At 44.0% G+C, this 17439-nt stretch overlaps 1 protein-coding gene across 1 annotated transcript; it reads left to right on the top strand.

The window, feature by feature from the left end:
- The first annotated feature begins 137 nt into the window (after positions 1-137).
- Positions 138-7198, top strand: CUNH1orf52 (chromosome unknown C1orf52 homolog). Its single transcript, XM_055614262.1, has 3 exons — positions 138-435; positions 980-1178; positions 6709-7198. Exons 1-3 carry the CDS (start codon positions 163-165, stop codon positions 6780-6782), a joined length of 546 nt encoding a protein of 181 aa, XP_055470237.1. The 5' UTR covers positions 138-162; the 3' UTR covers positions 6783-7198.
- Positions 7199-17439: the final 10241 nt, after the last annotated feature.

Genomic DNA, 17439 nt, shown 5'->3' with positions numbered 1-17439 from the left:
CAGATGCAGTCTTGAGGCTTCAACCTGTCTCCCTCCGCCCAGGAGTAGGAGCTCAGCATCGCCGCTAGGGGGCGGAAACGGATCACCTGCCCGTCTAGGGGAGGGGCGGGGCCAGCCGCGGCTTCCGGCTTCCGGTCGAGAGGGTGGCCGCCCGGAGCCGTCATGGCAGCTGAGGAGAAGGACCCGTTGAGCTATTTCGCGGCTTACGGGAGCAGCAGCTCCGACTCGTCGGGCGAGGAGGCCAGCGAGCCGGAAGACGCGGGTCGCAAGGAGGCGGCCCCGGCGGCTCCGACGGGCGGCCGCGGGAAGCAGGCGGAGAAGCGGCTGCCGGGCCCCGACGAGCTGTTCCGCAGCGTGACCCGCCCGGCCTTCCTCTACAACCCGCTCAACAAGCAGATCGACTGGGAGCGGCACGTGGTGAAGGCGCCCGAGGAGGTGAGGTCCCCGGCCCCGCGCCCGCCCCGGGACCCCGCGCCCGCCCCCACCCCCACCCGCCCAGCCCGCGCCGTGCCGCGCGTCCCCACGGCCCCGGGAGCCCGGGGGGTGTCAGCCCGGGCCCGCCCCTCCGCGCCGGCGGCGACGACTAACGGTGGTGACTCCCCGCCCCCCGCTGCAGCTTCTCCCCGAGACCCCTTCCCTTTGACGCCGAAGTGCCTGCGCTGCTGCCTCCAAGACAGTGTCTCTGCTGCAGCCTCCTGAAGGGGTCAGCCTGGCCGTAGTATCTGAGACTGGATTCTTCTTTGGTAACTAAAAGTTATTAGCTTTATTTACATAGGGAACCCTTTGACTTTTCACTTGACGGTGTTGTGATGTGGATGGAAAAAAAAATGTGTCTTTTAAGCCTAAAGGATTAAAAATAAAAATAAAAATAAAAAACGTCAGCCAGAAAGATGAGCAATCGGCAGGGAGGTGCATGCGTTTGCATCCATCGCAGGAACCTCGGTTCGTCACAGGGCCTCTTACTGTGCTTACTCAACAGCCTCCAAAGGAATTCAAAGTCTGGAAGTCCAACTATGTACCACCGCCAGAGACCTATACTACCGAAAAGAAACCGCCGCCACCAGAGCTGGACATGGCGATAAAATGGTCGAACATCTATGAGGACAATGGTGATGATGCCCCACAGAACGCTAAGAAAGCCAGGCTTCTGCCAGAAGGAGAGGAGACAGTGGAATCAGGTAGGAAGCCACTGAGGATTTCAGCCCTTGGTGCTTCTCACAAAGAAGCATTCAGTGAGCAAATTTTAGATCCTAGTGAATTGGAAAAACTGACTAGAATTGTCTTTGGGTACTAACAAGAATTCACTTCAATTGTTGTGGGGTTTCCATTTGTGGGAGACAAGGTCTTTGTAACCTGGATGTTCTGGAACTCACTATGTAGACAGAAGTCAAGTGACTGTCTCTGCCTCTCAGGACTAGGATTGAATGTGTGCCGTCACACCAGGCTCTGCTGTTTGTAAGTCAGGCTCTGCTGTTTGTAAGTGTTCTGCCTGAAAGCAGAGGCTCAGAAGTCTCCATTGTACGTTCTTTTATGATCCCACATTAGAGCAGTGAATGTTAACTCACGGGTTTTTGTCCCTGCAAGCTAAAGGCTTCATTTCAGTCAGGGCAGTTGTGCTTCAGAGCTCAATTCAGGGTAGCAGAGTGGCATGACCTGCATGTAGTCCCAGGAGTGGAGTAGTGGTTTGCTTTTCTTGCTTTGTTGGCAATCTCAATTTTATCTCTGGCTTGGGCTACCACAGCTAGTGGTGGCTTCCGAAATTCATATCTGATTGTAAAACTGGCTTGCCCCAAACCCCTTGAAACTGGAGAGCTGGAGCTTTGTGTGACCCCTCACTGGCCCCTCACTGCCACCATTTATCAGAACTCCATTCCAGCATTTAGATCCTGAAATTGAGAGATAAGTGGGCCACACTGTCATGTGGGTTCCTGGCATTTAATATATATTGCGCTTTAGTCTGGACTGAATGGTTTTAAACTTGTGGCTGGTGAAGTCATTCATCTTACAAAATCCAACATGAAAATTCTAGTACACTCTTGATCAGTAATTTACTCCCCTTTACGTGGGATGTGCTACTGCTGCTAATTCAATTGTGCTAATTCAATTTCTGCCTCATGAAGGCAAGTTCATTAAGCAGCAAGATTCATCAATGAATAACTGTTGTTGAGCTCTGTGTCTTTAAATATTTATTTATTATTTAGTCACTTTGTATCTCAGCTGTGGCCCCCTCCCTCATCTCCTCCCAATCCCACCCTCCCCCTTCTCCCCCTATGCCCCTTCCCCAGTCCCCTGATAGAGGAGGACCTCCCCCCTTTCTATGTGACCCTAGCCTATCAGGTCTCATCAGGACTGACTGCATTGTCTTCCTCTGTGGCCTGGCATGGCTGCTCCCCCAAGGAAGAGGTGATCAAAGAGCTGACTACTGAGTTCATGTCAAAGACAGTTCCTATCCCCCTTACTAGGTTACCCTCTTGGCAACTGAGCCACCTATGGGCTTCCTCTGAGCAGGAGGTCTACATCCTTTCCATGCATGGTCCATGGTTGGAGTATCAGTCTCTGCAGGGGCCTCTGGGCCCAGGTTTTTTGGCTCTATTGGTCTCCTTGTGGAGTTCCTGCCCCCTCCAGGTCTTTCTATGTCCATAAGGTTTACAGCACTCTGCCCAAAGTTTGGCCATGAGTCTCAGTATCTCCCTCGATACCCTAGTGGGTAGAGTCTTTCAGAGGTCCTCTGTGGAAGGCTTCTGTCCTGATCCTTGTCTTCTCCTAATTCGGATGTCTATCCTGTTTGCCCTTCTGAGTGAGGTTTCAGCCTCTTCCTTCCCTAGGGTCCTCCTTGTGAGCTCAGCATTTTAGACTGTCATTTTAAAAGTCATTTGCTTTTTTTTTTTTTTTTTTTTTTTTTTGGTGTTGTTGTTGTTGTTGAACCGATTTCTGATCTGCCAATAAAAGTGCCAACCTAAAGAGAGATGTTTAAGAGTAGGGGTGTCCTTGTTTAGCAAGGTAGCATCTTAACATACCTGAAGATGACCTTGAACCCCCCAGTTCTCCTGCCTTTACCTCCCTACCACTGCAATTACAGGTGGATACTATGTCCAGGGTTTTGTTTGTTTTCTTTTTGGAATATCTTAAATCAAGTGTGGCACTTTGATTAAAAAGTATTGTTTAATAAATAGAGTCCTGCAAAATCAGAAGGGGTAAATGTAAAAAATGGGAGCTTGACTTGTCCAAGGTCACAGTTAAATACTTATACAGGTTTCCTAATTTAATATTCTTAGCAACCTGACACAGTAGTGACTCATAGTTCATTATCACTCTCTTGAAGAAAAAAAAAAAATAGCCTGATATGAAAGAATTTGCCCAAGTTCACACCATTGGGAGCTGACAAAGTAAGGCTTCCAAGCTCAACCTTGAAATAGAATTTGTATCTTGTTAGGCTGAGTTGGGGTCTCTTCCTATTTTCACAGTTTAAGAAATGTTCATTTTTCAGAAGGGACCAGAGTTGATAATCCAACTTGCCATGGTCTACTGTCCCTATACCTCTGTCCCTTTATGATAAAGGACAAATTATATTCAAATTAGCAAGAATCCCCTTTTTTTTTTTTTTTTTTTTTTTTTTCTAATTTTTGGGTTCAACTACCAGGAATTCAAGTAAATGGCAAATAGCACCTACCATAACTAATTCTGTCCTTTTGATCAGAAAGTGAATGTCAGCAATAAAAAAAAGACAGAAAGACCAAAGTTTCTGATTTATTTCTGGATATATGACTCAAAGGTCATTCTGAGACTGAGGGTATAGCACCGTCATACAGTGCTTCTCTCACAAGCGTGATTACCTGAGTTTGAGCCCAGCAAATGCTGGAGTGATGCCTGTTGTGATGTCAAGTTGCAGTCCTGTCCAGGGGACTGTAGAGATGGGAGGATCTTTGACAGGCCTGGCCAACCTAGTTGATAAGCTCAGGCAGATGAGAAACCTTGTCTCAGGAAGTGAGTGGGGTTGCTAGAGGTTTGCACACACATTAAAAAGAGATAAATGGTAAAATGTTAATTTGGACTTGCTCAATGATTACTGAGTATCAGTCTTGAAATAAATATTTCCTCAGCACTTTTGAGATTGGATCTGAAACTCAGTGTGTAGCTGAGTTTCATGAACTTCTGATCCTCCTGCCTCTCTGCCTCCCAAACCGGGATTATAAGCATGTACTGCCCTACCTATTATGTGCTGCTAGATGCTGAACCCAGATCTTCCTGTATGCTGGGTGAGCACTCTACCAACTCAGCCACATCTCCAGCCAGTAATTGCCTTTTGAGAAGTTGAAGTCACTGAAAACATTAATTTGCCTAGCATTTTTCTCTTTGCATGTATGTGAGTGTGGAGACCAACGGACACCCCTAGGTGTTGGCCCTTGTCTTCTACCTTCAGACTTTTTTTCTCCTGTTTATGTATTTACGCCTTGTCTACTGGCCTTTGAGCTGGGAGTTGTGTCTCTTGGAGGCACTGAGATCACACACAGGTATTAACTGCTCAGTCTTTTTATAGAGGCTATGGGGATTCAAATTCAGGCCCAGGGCCATCACCTCAACCCTGACATTTTTTTACCTAGAGTTTGTAATTAATGAAGTATTACAACAAAGTCCACCCACTTGGCTATCTTTTAAATTAATTCAATTAAATTAATCCTGCTTTTATTTTGCCTTCCCATATTCTTCTTCCTTGGCCTTTTTTGCCACTTAGGTTGAGAATTTAGAGGAGCTGAGAAAGGTTAAATCCAGCCTTCCCTCTCACTGCTTAGGGCTTCATGTTTAGCAACCAAAGTACAGATAAGTACAACTCAGATTTTCATAGCTTTAGTAACAAATAACTACAAAAGCCTGGCTGATGTAGCGAAGGAATTTTTTATTTAACTTTTAATTTAAAAAGTTCACAATTTTAAGTTAATGTTGTTGGTTCAAGTTGTGCAATAGAAAAACTTCTTGTCGGTGTGTCTGTACTGTGTACAGGAAAAAAAAAGCTATCTCATCAAGCTAGTGAGCTGTTGACCCAACCTTCCCTGCACTGGTGTTCAGGCAGTATCTTGTTGTGACACTAGAGGGCGTGAGCTCCTCTGCTCTAGTCGTTTTTGGAAACAGTCTTCAGTATAATGGTGGTTTTAGTGTTTTATCAGTAGGTTTACCTGTAGTTAGTGGAGTAAAAGCAGTAATGTCCCTTTTTAATGTGGATTAATGATGTGTTTCATAGTAGTTTTTTAAAATGCTTTCAACTTCTGTATTACCATTTCTGAAAATAATTTCAAGGTAAACTTGATAATTAAGGTCCAGCTAAAAAACAATGTTTTGTTTTGTTTGAGTGGATATAGTGGCTTCACACCAGTAATCCCTACACAGGAAGTAGAAGCAGGAGGGTCAGGCATTTTCAGTCATCCTGGGTTACAGATTTTCTTCACATGATTTCTGATTTGACCTTAGCAGTTTCCATGATTTTTAAATGTGAAGGCGTCGAACATCAGAATATTTTATATGGCACCATATTATACCTGTTGGACTTTGGGTATCCTCTTGATCAAGAAAATAAAGTTAAGCCAGGCCCAGAGGCTCTATAATCTTAGTACCTGGGAGGCTTGAGGCAGGAGGATTATGAAATTGGGCAAGTCTAGGCTGCTTAGGAAGAAAGGAGGAGAATAAAGTCCCGGCTGAGGCTGTTGAGTATAGACTGGTTGCCTGGAAGGCATAAGGTTTAGTCCCTGCTCCATGGAAGTAGGGAAGCCAGAAGCTATGTGATTGTCCACATAGAATTCTTCTGAGGTGGATGGTGAGACAGTGTTCCTGTGCATAGCTAGCTGGCCAACACTCAGTGTAGCCCAGGCTGGCCTCAAACTCATGGTCCTCCTATCTCAGCCTTCTGAGTGCTATGACTGCATGCATACCACCACCTAGCCTTGGCTAGAATTTACATCACACCTTTTAGGGAGGTGGGAATTAGCAACTAGTCTGTGCTAGCCTGTGTTTATTGAACCACATAAGTGTTTTGGTTTTAATAGAAGGAAAAAAAGGTCTGCTTCTTCAGGTTTGACATTTTTATTAATGGAAATTTTCTGTGGCCACAGGTGGTAACAGTGTGTGTGTGGAAGGGCTTTACTGTTTGCTGAATGGTTCTGTAGTCTTCATCCAAATTTTCCTTAATGTGAAGTTAGAGCCTGCTTACTTTGTTCTGAGCTCCTAGGAAGGAATAGTCCAGAATTAGAACAGACACCTGTGAGATTCTCTGAACCTTCACTCCTGTTCTTAACCTCAGAGCTTGTGGTGGGTTGATGAAATCTGAGAAGACAAGTGTAGCTGGTGGCCACTGAGATAGCATGACTAGAAGATGTATGCTTTGTAGGCGGGAACAGTGCTCTGTCCTACGATGTATGGAGAATTTGAGAAATGGCTGTTTCAGAAAGAGCTCATTTCCAGGGAAGAAACTTATGCCACATTCATGTCCCTAAAAAGTCAATTTGCAGATACTGTATTGCTGTAATTTAAAACAAAACAAACAAACAAACAAAACTGCTTGTTTTTTATTGTAATTTACTATCAGGGTTCTAAAAATTAGTATTTAGTTTTTATTGTCATGCTTTCAAATAGCTGATGAGTGTTTTGATATAAAGCTAATAAATTTTTTTTCTGTTTTTAAAGACTTACTAACGAAGCCTTCTTCTTTCCCACTTCAAGATGATGACAGAGACGAGCGTGCATCTAAAACACGCAGAATAGAGTCAGGAGAAGCAGCCAGGAAGAAGAAGTAGAGAAGTGGGGGCAAGAACACCCAGCTGCTGAGCTCCTGAGACATGTCTTCGTGCAGAACGTTTTCAATTGTGTGTTATGACAGACATCTCCATGAAAGTATTTACATTAACGAACTAACAAGTGTTGCCTCAAGACTTTCCACTGTAGAATTCACTTTTTTTATTTAAAACCTGTATGTATTTGCAACTCTAATGGTGACCTTGATTGTGAACTGACAGTACTTAGAAGCACTCTGGCTATCACAAAATTGGTGACGGGCTTTGAGAGTTTTGTCATGTGGACATGCCAGTGTTCTATGAACCTTTTATAAAGGAATATATTTTTAAAGTAAATGTACTGTGAACTTGTGGGTGCTTTTCATTAGTGTATGTACAGTGTAAATAGATGATCATGGAAATAAAATTACTTAATTCAACATGGTTCTTACTTTATGCCACTCACAAGAGTATTTGTAACAGGCAGCTTGCTTAGCCTGTGACATTTTAATTCACAGTAGGGATTAGCAAGCATGTAGGGAGAGCCTCCAGTGTTCAGGTGCCTTGTCCATACTTTTTTTCACCAGTCCTGTAAAGCACACATTCGAATCCTCAGTTTTGTAAGGAAAGCTTGAAGAACTGGGCGGGCGAAACAGCCAGTGAGTGAAGACTAGCAGGTTTACTCAGGACTCCAGAAATGGGTTAAACCACCCGTCCACTCTTGCGACTTCAGTTGTTTTCCAAGGACATTATGTCCCTGCCATGTACATGTCTCTTCCATGCAATTCTGTTGTTAGGGAGACCTTTTCCTCCCTGATTATGCGGCTGCACTTTAACCACATATGCCTTATAGTATGATTATTTGTTCATTCAGTAAATATACTGAGGATGAGGCTCTTCCATGAGACATTACCAGATTCAGCAAAGAGCACAAGGTACCAAATTAAACGTGAGTCTTTGAGTGCATGTGATTTAAGAGACACAGTAAAATCCATCTGAAATTCCAATTTAGCTGAGCATCTTGTTTATTTTGGGGGCTGGCGCCAAAACCCAAAACCTCCCTGCTAGGTAAATGCTGTACTCCTGATCTCCACACCGTCCTCAAGAATCTGGGGCTTTCTTTACCTAGCCTCTGTGTTGATGCTGTGCACATAGTAAGCAAAGGAAAAAAAATACTTTTTACTTTGGATCCTCCATCTCTCTGGCCTCTTGTCCAGCTTTGCTGAGGCCAGCATACCCTATGATGTCATTCTTCCCTCCAGTTGGCAGATTCTGACAGGTTAACACTGTGGGGAATGCTTTCATGGTGCCTGCACTGGAAGGCTTGCCTCACACTTGGATATCCAGAGCTTGTCTCAAAAGCTACACCAGGTTGCTTACTTCATCTCTGCCCCTACTGTACCATCTCAGGTGTGGTGGAAACATTCTGTCATTTCTATAATGTTCTCACACCCCGTAATCAAGGTGTAAGAAACCATTTACAGTTCCCAGGTTGCAGTTCCGGTCTGTCATTCTGCCTCACACCCCTTGCTTGGCCTGGCTCTTCTCCAGTGACCTAGTCAGCTCTCCAAGAGCCAGGTCAAGTGTTCCCCCCTCTATATTCTTGGATTCGTTTCTCTCTGTATGCTACCATATCTGTCTCTTCAATACTAAGTGACTAGGCAAACTGCCACATACTTACTGTAGGCCAGGCTTTGTGATATGTTCTTTACAAGGTGTACAAATATATTTAATTTGATAAGAGATGATTACTACCTTGTCAGGGAAAAAGTAAAGTACAAAGATGAATTTACTCAAGGGTAGAGGAGCCCAGTGGGTTTATCCTTGAGGTATTCAAAATGCATACATCTAGAGACTTAGCGTTCCAAACTGACCACAGGAGCCATACTGCTGTATTGATCTAATGTGCCAGAAACATTGGCAGTCAGATGGACCAGCGAATGTCTTACGAAAATTAACGTGTGTTTCAAGGACTTAGACTTACCATTTTAAATGTCTTTAAAGCCAATGTGGCACACACCTTTTACTCCCGGAGGCAGGTGGATCTCTGAGTTCTAAGCCAGCCTAATCTACAAAGCGAGTTCTAGGACAACCAGAGTCACACAAAGAAACCCTGTCTCAGAAAAAAAATGAGTCTTAAAGCAACAAGTCTGAGACGATAGCCTCCCTCCAAAAATGGTTTTCAATGGCAGAGATGGAGCTCAGTGCTGCTTGTTTGATGTATACAAGGTCTATAAAGCCCTGCACTCAGTCCCTACCACAGGCAGACAGATGTATTATGTATGTGGGAATGAATGTGTGTATGTATATCCATTTCACTTGTTTGAGGCGTTGCTGGGATAAACCCAAGGCCTGACACATGTGCACTGAGCTAGGTCACCAAGCCTCCCTTTGTCTCAAAAAGCCAACAGTCCATACAGAGAGCCACAGCCTTTCCCTGAAAGTTCTTTGGTTTTCCCCTTTCATTTCTAATTATGGTTTGAGTTTAAAATGGTAGCACCTAGACTCTAGCATCCAAATGACTTATGCAGGCAGCCTTCCCACAACTGTTGTCTTTGGTGTGAGCGTTGCCTCGCTTTTTTGGGCTCATGAAATGACAGGCTTACAAACCAGACTTGGAATGGCACTTCCTGCAAGGCTGTAGTATTCTGGTGCACTGGGTCTGGCACTCCCCTCTGTGTTTACCCTTTCCTGAAAAAGGAAAAGAAGCAGAGGATTTGATGCACACAGAACATTGGAGGAAGAGGAGAGCTATTCTCCTGGCATAACTACCTGCCTCTACTAAAGAGGACTCAAATCCTAGCAGCCCTCTCTGGCAGGCCTTGGGGTTTGGATTCACATTTTAAATTTAGAACCCCCACAGGAAAGTGCCATGAGATAACCAAACAAGCCTTCCAACTAAGGAAGTGAATCTGCCAGCAAAGGACAAGCAAGCTGATGCGGAAATAACTCCAGGGGTGTCGGGACCGGGGAAATTTAAGAGCCTGCTGCTATTTTTTCTAGTTTTCGCTTTGGGGATGCCTATGCCCTTGGCTTTCTCACCACCAGTACGAAGTTCCCTTTCCTTACCATGTTCAGCCCTGAAGCCTTCCCCCTCTGGTCCTGTCAAGGACCAGGTCCTGTCTAGGAAAAGCGGTCCAAGAGGCCTGCAGTAGAATTTCTTCCATCCATCTGGAGCCTGTATGTCAAAATTTGTTAAAAGACAGCTCACTCTGTCCTCTTCCTCCTCCTTCTTTCTTCCCTCCTCCTTCAGTTCCTTCTCTCTCCCTACTTCTTCCCTTCTCCTGTCTCCTCTTTTTCCCTCCCTCTCCTCTCCCCTCCTTCCTACTCTTCCCCCTCTCCCCTCCTCTTTCAATTCAGCTTAATCGCTTGAGTCCCCTAAAGCTCTCTGCCCCACTGTCCCACCAAACTAATTAGTGCAATTATCCGTGCCCTCCATGGCTACAGATCAGTTAAGCTTGTTATTGAGGTTAACAAATGAGAGGGTTAATTTTTCATGACTGCTCCGTAGTTGGGAAAGAAAGATAATAGGCCCTTGTTTTGTGCTTTTGCAGGCTCAAGCTCCCTTCCCCTGTTCCCAACTGCCACCCAGAAGAGGAGCTTACTGTGGGTTTCCTGCCTTTCTGGAACCCAGAGATAAGGGGCTCAACTCTGAACGAAAGTGTGGAATTCACTACTACGCACCAGGGATTCCCGGTCTTGCTGCTTCAGGATGGAAAAATTTTGGTGCATTTGAAAATGGGTTTTCCAGGCCCTTCTGGAGCTAACTAGAGATGCTAACTAAGGCTTTACATGGTAAGCCACGTGTGGTGACGCACGCTTTAATCCCAGCACTCTGGAGGCAGGTGGATCTTTGTGAGGTCCAGGCCAGCCTGGTCTACAGAATGAGTCCTGAACAACCAGGGCTGTTATCCGGAGAAACCCTGTCTCAAAAAAACAAAAACTAAAGCAAATCAAAGCATTACGTGGTAAGTGGCTTTCTCTAGATAAACTGTATTTTTAACTGTCTCAGAAGGTACTGAAGTCACCCACTGGGCCTGCCTGGTTATGAGCTCCCTGGCTTTTCTGTCCTTTTCCCACTTGTGTCTTCACTGTCACCCTAGAAAGGCGATCAAGTGTCACCCTGGCTAGGGACCTGAGCCTGGGCTTCCCATTTCATTCTTTTGCCCTGGAGGTTTCTCTTAGAGAACATGAGCTGAAGAGAACAGTTGATGGAGCATTCAATTTCTCTCATTATTTTTATAATTTCCATTAATTTTTCTAATAGGAATTGTGGAAATTTGGTAAGCAGTGAGAGAGAATGCATATCAGTGCCTCACAAAAGCGTCTGAAGACAGGGAAATAAGCCCCATGCCACAGAAGGGCACACAGCCCTGCATGCTTGGGTTTGATTTTTGCTGCCGTTTTGATACAAACATATTTAGTCTTTTCAAAAACCAGAACATTTACACCAAAAAAGAACACATTACTATTCTTAAATTCAGTTGCTTTAATTCTCACTATATCAATATTAGATACAAATTCTTTGTAATATTAACATTCACAAAAGTTTTTCTGATTATGAAAAAATGATACTTTCTCACTGGAGAAGTTCTAAAACCAAAAAGAGGAAAACACTCTAGGCAGAGAAATCTATTATAAATATTTTCTTAATTTTCTACAGGTAGCATGTACATATGCTAGACAAGATAGAAATTCTCTTACTAACATTTAGCCTTTTCGGTCCTGTAAGAATTCATTAAAAAAAAAAAAACAACCTACTTTTGGGGGTGCTGGAGAGATGATTTAGCAGTTAAGAGTACTTGCTGCTCTTGCAGAAGACCTGGGTTCAGGTCCTACCACTGATACTGAGTGACTCACACCCATCTGTTCTGGGTGCTCTGATGCCATCTTCTGGCCTTTGAGGGCACCTGCGTGCACATGGCACATACACATACACTCAGGCACACACACACCATTTTAAAAACTATTTTACAATTACTCAACTTCATTGTATCTTAATTTATTTATCATTTAGCTATCAGATGATGAAATTATTTCCAAAAATATTTACCACTATAAATAACACTGTGGTGGACTTTTTAAGTCTTTGGCAACAGTGTTGAACACGGAACTGCTTTTCTAAATTTTCCACATGAAATCATTAACAGGTAGAGTTCTCTGGTTTGCTTGAATTCGTGCTTCTAATTTCCTTTCCTATTGGGGTGGGAGGGTAACATAGCCTTCCAACTTGCTTTGTAATGGAGGATGACCTTAAACTCCTGATGCCCCTGCCTCTGCCTCTCCCACGATGGGATTGTAAGCATGTGCCACCACACCCAGCTTCTGCTGCTAACTTCTTGAGGCTGCATTTGAATAACCAAGGTCTTCGTGCACCTTGAAATTCTAAATGTTAAGCTTCTTACCACAAACTAGCTCTTTATGACAAGAGTGTGGCATTTCTTCCATGTCCTTTTTTAGCTCTTCTCAAAAGCCGTACTCCTGTTTTTAGACTGCTTCAAAAACGGTATTTGTCAGTTTTCCTGTAGAGAACCTGGCCATTTTGCCTTTAGCAGTAGGAATTCATGACTGATATAGATAAAAGACAATTTTGGAGTGAAAAGAGAACTCCAGAAAGAAACAAAGTGATAGCCCCTACTCTTCACTGCCACGGCTTTTACATTACTAGAACAATGTGGCAATTAACAAAGACAAACCTTAGGTGGAGCCAGAGGCTTCTGAACAACTGCCGCTGCCTAGACTGTCCCTGGGCTCTGGGTTTGCCTCAATGTAGGAGGTGGCCTGAGCTACCCCAGTAAGAAGGGAGAGTACCAAAGCACATTTCCTCCTACAGAAGGAAGCTGCGGGCTCATCATGGCTTGTGGCACTGTGGAAACCCCACAGCCCCAGCTCCTGATAAAATAAGCCTGAGGGTTAAAAAGCAGTATCCAGGAGAGCATCTCCCAGCAGGGGTAGCGGGACCCAGCCTTTCACTTGGTCAGGGAATTCCATTTCAGTTGCCTTCTAGCTGGCCAAATCTATCAGACCTGCCTAACTGGCTAAGTGCATCTGCAGAGTACAGGAGAATCTCACCTTTCATATGGGAAGCAGAAGGGACGTTGTGATCCTTCTGTCTCCCCCACCCCCACCCCCCAAAAAAAAAACCCATGGCACTCCCTCCTTCACCTGCCCCTTACCTTATCTTTGAAACCTCCCTTATGAGTGAAATTCCCCCTGTTACAGTGCCCTCCCTCGTTGCCCGGGACAGGAATGGGGATAGCAATGTAACACTTCTCTGCCTGTACTGTGTGATATCATTTCGGGTTTTGACCCACATGACAGCAATGAATACTTAAAAATCACATTCATTAAAATACAAAAATAGGTGAAATGTTTTTGGATTTTCTGTTTTATTATACCAGGATCTCAATATGTAGCTCATCGTGACCTCAAACTTCCTTTGTAGCACAGGTCAGCCTCTCAGTGTCAATGCTGGGTAAGTATACTGTTTCAGTTCTGGGACTACAGGTGTGCGCCACTGCATGTGGCTTGGGAAAATGTTTTTCTGTTAATGGCTAACTAGAAAATCCAGCTTACCTGAGACCCTCAGCCCCAGCATCCCTTTCAACCCCAAATCCGCACTCATTCCCAACACCTCGTTTAATTCCTTCAGGATGGAAGCACAGCCCACTTTCCAGCACTCGCTGTCCACTCAGTCATTAGGTGTCATTCACTGACTAGCCCTCTGGGTTTTCCTTCTCCTGAGAACACTTATGATAAAAGAAGATGAAGAGAGAGAGGAGGGGGACAGCCGTCTGCCCCCTGACTTTATGTTAAATGTCCCCAAAGGCTCAACTGTGGAAAGTCACCAGCCTGTGGCATTCCTGGGAGGTGGTGCTGAGTTTAGGAGGCAGGACCTTGTGGAAGGAAGTGAGGTCACTGGCATGTCTTCAAGGGACATTAGGGCCAGGTCCTTCTCTTTCACTTCCCAGCCAGCATGAGTTAAGTCACTTCGTTCCACCAAGCACTTAGCTCCATGATGCTCTGCTTCACCATGGTCCCAGAGGACAGGACCAGGAGACTACCAGCTGAAAACTCTGGCCCATGTATACTTTTCTTCTATAAGCTGATCATCTTAGATATTCTGTCACAACGATGACATAATTTTTAAGTTTGTGGCTGATTACATTTCCTACTTGCAACTTCTCATCTCTCCTACTACAAAACAATACATCTCTCTCTTTTTTATAAATTCTTTCTCCTCTTTTCATTAACATTTCAAAGCCAGAACCTAGATACACTTACTCACCTCACAGTGTCTTTCCCTTTCTTGCTGATTAGAACTTAGAGGTAGTAGCTTCGTTTCGGTGATAAGCCCTAAAAGTGATTCAGAAATTCCCTGAAAGAAACCTAGGTCCCTGAATGACTATGAAAAGCAAATATTTTCTGAGGACATGGACTGTTTATTCACATTGACATGAGGATATGGAAAGGAAGAAAGAACTTCTCAATTACCGTAGGCTTCACTATATCATAACACATGCAGTTCTTTTCAGGAAAGTAGGACCCTATGAAAATAAAGTAAACCTTAAGAAGTTCCCAGTACTGACGTGAATGGAGGTGGCATTTTGCCACTAGAGAGGGCTGTACACACTTTGGATCCCAGCTTGTTTATTGTATAAAGTGAGGACATGACCAAGGTATGGTTGAGGGGAAGGTTTTTGTTGTAGATATGAGGAAGAGTACAGCCAGAGGACTCTAGAGTCCAGAGAGAAAGAGCTCGGAGCGGGAAGAGAAAGTCATACACTTCGTAATGGCCAGCAGATTGGATGGACCATGAGAAGAAGGGAGAGGACTGAGAGAGAAAGAAGCAGACCAAAAGAAAGGGCAAGAAAGAGATGGGGGGCCAAGTGAAGAAGACAAGAGAGAGAAAGGACCGAGAACTGAGAGAGCACAGGACCAAAATGTCAGGATTCTATGGGAATGAGATGCTAGGGAGGGAAGCTTGTGAGCTGGGAGCTTAACAGGGGACAGGATAAGGAGGGCCAGAAGAGTCACTTGTTATACTGAGAGGCTGGAGGCCAGCACACACTTTGATATATTAATAGGCACCACAGATAACCATTCATCACTTCTGACAGTAATGAGGAAATGACCCCTTTGGTAGAGGAGAACAGAACGGGGGGGGGGAATGAAAATTAGGGGGAATGGAGTTTCTTTTGACCCTGACATTCACAGAGCATGTCAAGGCTACTCTGTACCTGGCCTTGGTGTTCTAGTCCTGTCCCTTACTAACCATGACTTCCAGCTAACAACTTAAGCTCCCTGGGCCTTGTTTTCTTATCTCTAAATGTTAGACAAACTTAGGAACTAGTTTATGACAGGAGATAGTCCAGGCAAAGTCCTTTTGTTTCCCTTTCTTTGTCTTCTTTCTGTGTGGGTCTAGAAAGTGCTTAACTGATAAAGAGTCTCAACGGTTTCTTTATCAGTGTTGTTACCGTGGAATGACCTTTGTCATGAACATAAACCTCAACGGTAACACTTTTTCAGTGGACAACTTTGATGGAAAATTTTATTATATGCTTTAAACCATAGTTTCAATAAATTAGTGAATAAAAGCCGGGTTCCATTGCCTGGCTCTTACCCCAGCGCTTGAGAGATGGAGGTAGGAAGTTAGATGGGTTCTTCAAGGCTGGCTTTCCTAAACTCACTTATCCAGTGCAGGGCCAGTCACTGTTTCAAAAACCAAACAAAGAAAACTCTAAAAATTAGAGGATACGGGCCTGGAGAGATGGCTCAGAGGTTAAGAGTACTGGCTGCTCTTCCAAAGGTTGTGAGTTCAAGTCCCAGCAACCACAGGGTGGCTCATAACCATCAGTAATGAGATCTGGTGCCCTCTTCTTTCGTGCAGGTGTACATTCAGGTGGAACACTCTATACATAATAAATAAGTAAATTTTTTTTAAAAATTGGTGGATAAAACACATCACCGCAAAGGGGAAATGCCGTGATTCGAACGGCAAGCAGATGTGGTAGATGCCGCTACTCTTTGCCTAAGTCCTGTACGTCTCTCTGCTTGGAAGACAGGAAGTGCACACCCCCTAAGCCCTTCGAGGGCAATCCAGGCCTCATGACTGCTCTCATCAAAGGCAGTCAATCAAAAACTATCTCTGACCGTGGGATGAGACGTCTTCCTGGCCTCTCCCCTGAAGCTAGTTAGGGCAAGTCCCCATGAAGCTGGGTCCTCGAGAGGCTCCATAGAACACACTAGCCATATGGAGTAAGAAATAAGCCTGTCATGTTGGCATCGGCTATGCAAGTGTATTCCCTGATCTTTTCCAACACAGGATGTAATTAGAGCATGTGTGGCTTCAGAAGGACCCAAAAGCTAACTGTCTATCACAATGGGCTCTTTCTACAACTTCCCATGACACTCTCACTTTTGTTTGTTTCTGTTTTTGTTTTTGTTTTTTGTCTGTTTTGTTGTCGTTGTTTTTGAGATAGGGTGCTATTATTTCAAACTGGAAATCCTTCTGCCTCAACCCTTTCAAGTACGGGGGTCACAATCACACACCACCAAATTGAGTTCCACGACCGAAACTACACCCTAATGACAACATTTCTTTGAGATGTAGAACATATCAAATGCTTCCTCGGGGCCTCGGATGCATCCCTCCATCCAGTCTTCTGTTTAAAATCTTCTAGTTGGGAGGCCACTGGACAGAAACGGCTTCAGACCTGCTGTTGCCTCCTACTCAAAGCAAAACCAGACAGAAAGAACAAAAATGAGCATAGCCAATTAGAAAACTACAACAATCAGCTAAGTAGGACTTTCTGCTTCAACCGACCAAATACATTTTCTCTGTGCAAGACAAACGAGCTCTCCCACACGCCCTTCAGAGTGCTCATGCATGCGGTTGATGCCGTCTGGTAGGAGCATCTCTGGATGCTCAAGCAGTCTTTAGATCTGAAATGTGCCTAACCCAAGTATAGGTTTCAATTTCTCTCTACAACCCCATAAGTAAGGAAGCTGCGAGGCAGAGAGACTGAAGAACTAACCCACAGAAAGAAGTAAAATCAGGATTTGTCCTCAGGCCACCAGACTCAAGCATATCAGGGTCACAGAGCTCTCAGCTACTATTCAATGGATATGCACTTAAAATTCATTTTGGCACACCCTGTGGAAAAGTGCAGTCTTTGGGAAAACAGCCACTGATGAACAATAAAGGAAAAAAATCATTCTCATTAGTAAAACAATTATTAATAAATTTTTAAAATGAAATTAACAAGAAAGATTTGAGAAATATAAAATAAGGGCTGGGGAGATGTCTTAGCGTATAAAGGTACATGCCACCTAGCCTGATGACCTCGGTTCAGTCACCAGAACCTACATGGTAGAAAAGAATCAACTCTGACTTCTATGGGCATTAGATGATAGATAGATGATAGATAGATGATAGATAGATAGATAGATAGATAGATAGATAGATAGATAGATGATAGTTAGATGATAGATAGATAGATAGATAGATAGATAGATAGATAGATAGATAGATGATAGATAGATAATAGATAGATAATAGGTAGATAGATGATAGATAGATGATAGATAGATGATAGATAGATAGATAGATGATAGATAGATAGATGATAGATAGATAGATAGATAGATAGATAGATAGATGATAGGTAGATAGATAGAT

The sequence above is a fragment of the Psammomys obesus genome, unplaced genomic scaffold (assembly GCF_907164565.1).
Source record: "Psammomys obesus unplaced genomic scaffold, mPsaObe1.curated_primary_1811, whole genome shotgun sequence".
Lineage (NCBI taxonomy): Eukaryota > Metazoa > Chordata > Mammalia > Rodentia > Muridae > Psammomys > Psammomys obesus.
Note: the sequence above shows the minus strand (reverse complement) of the source record. Positions and strands in the feature narration are given on the sequence as shown.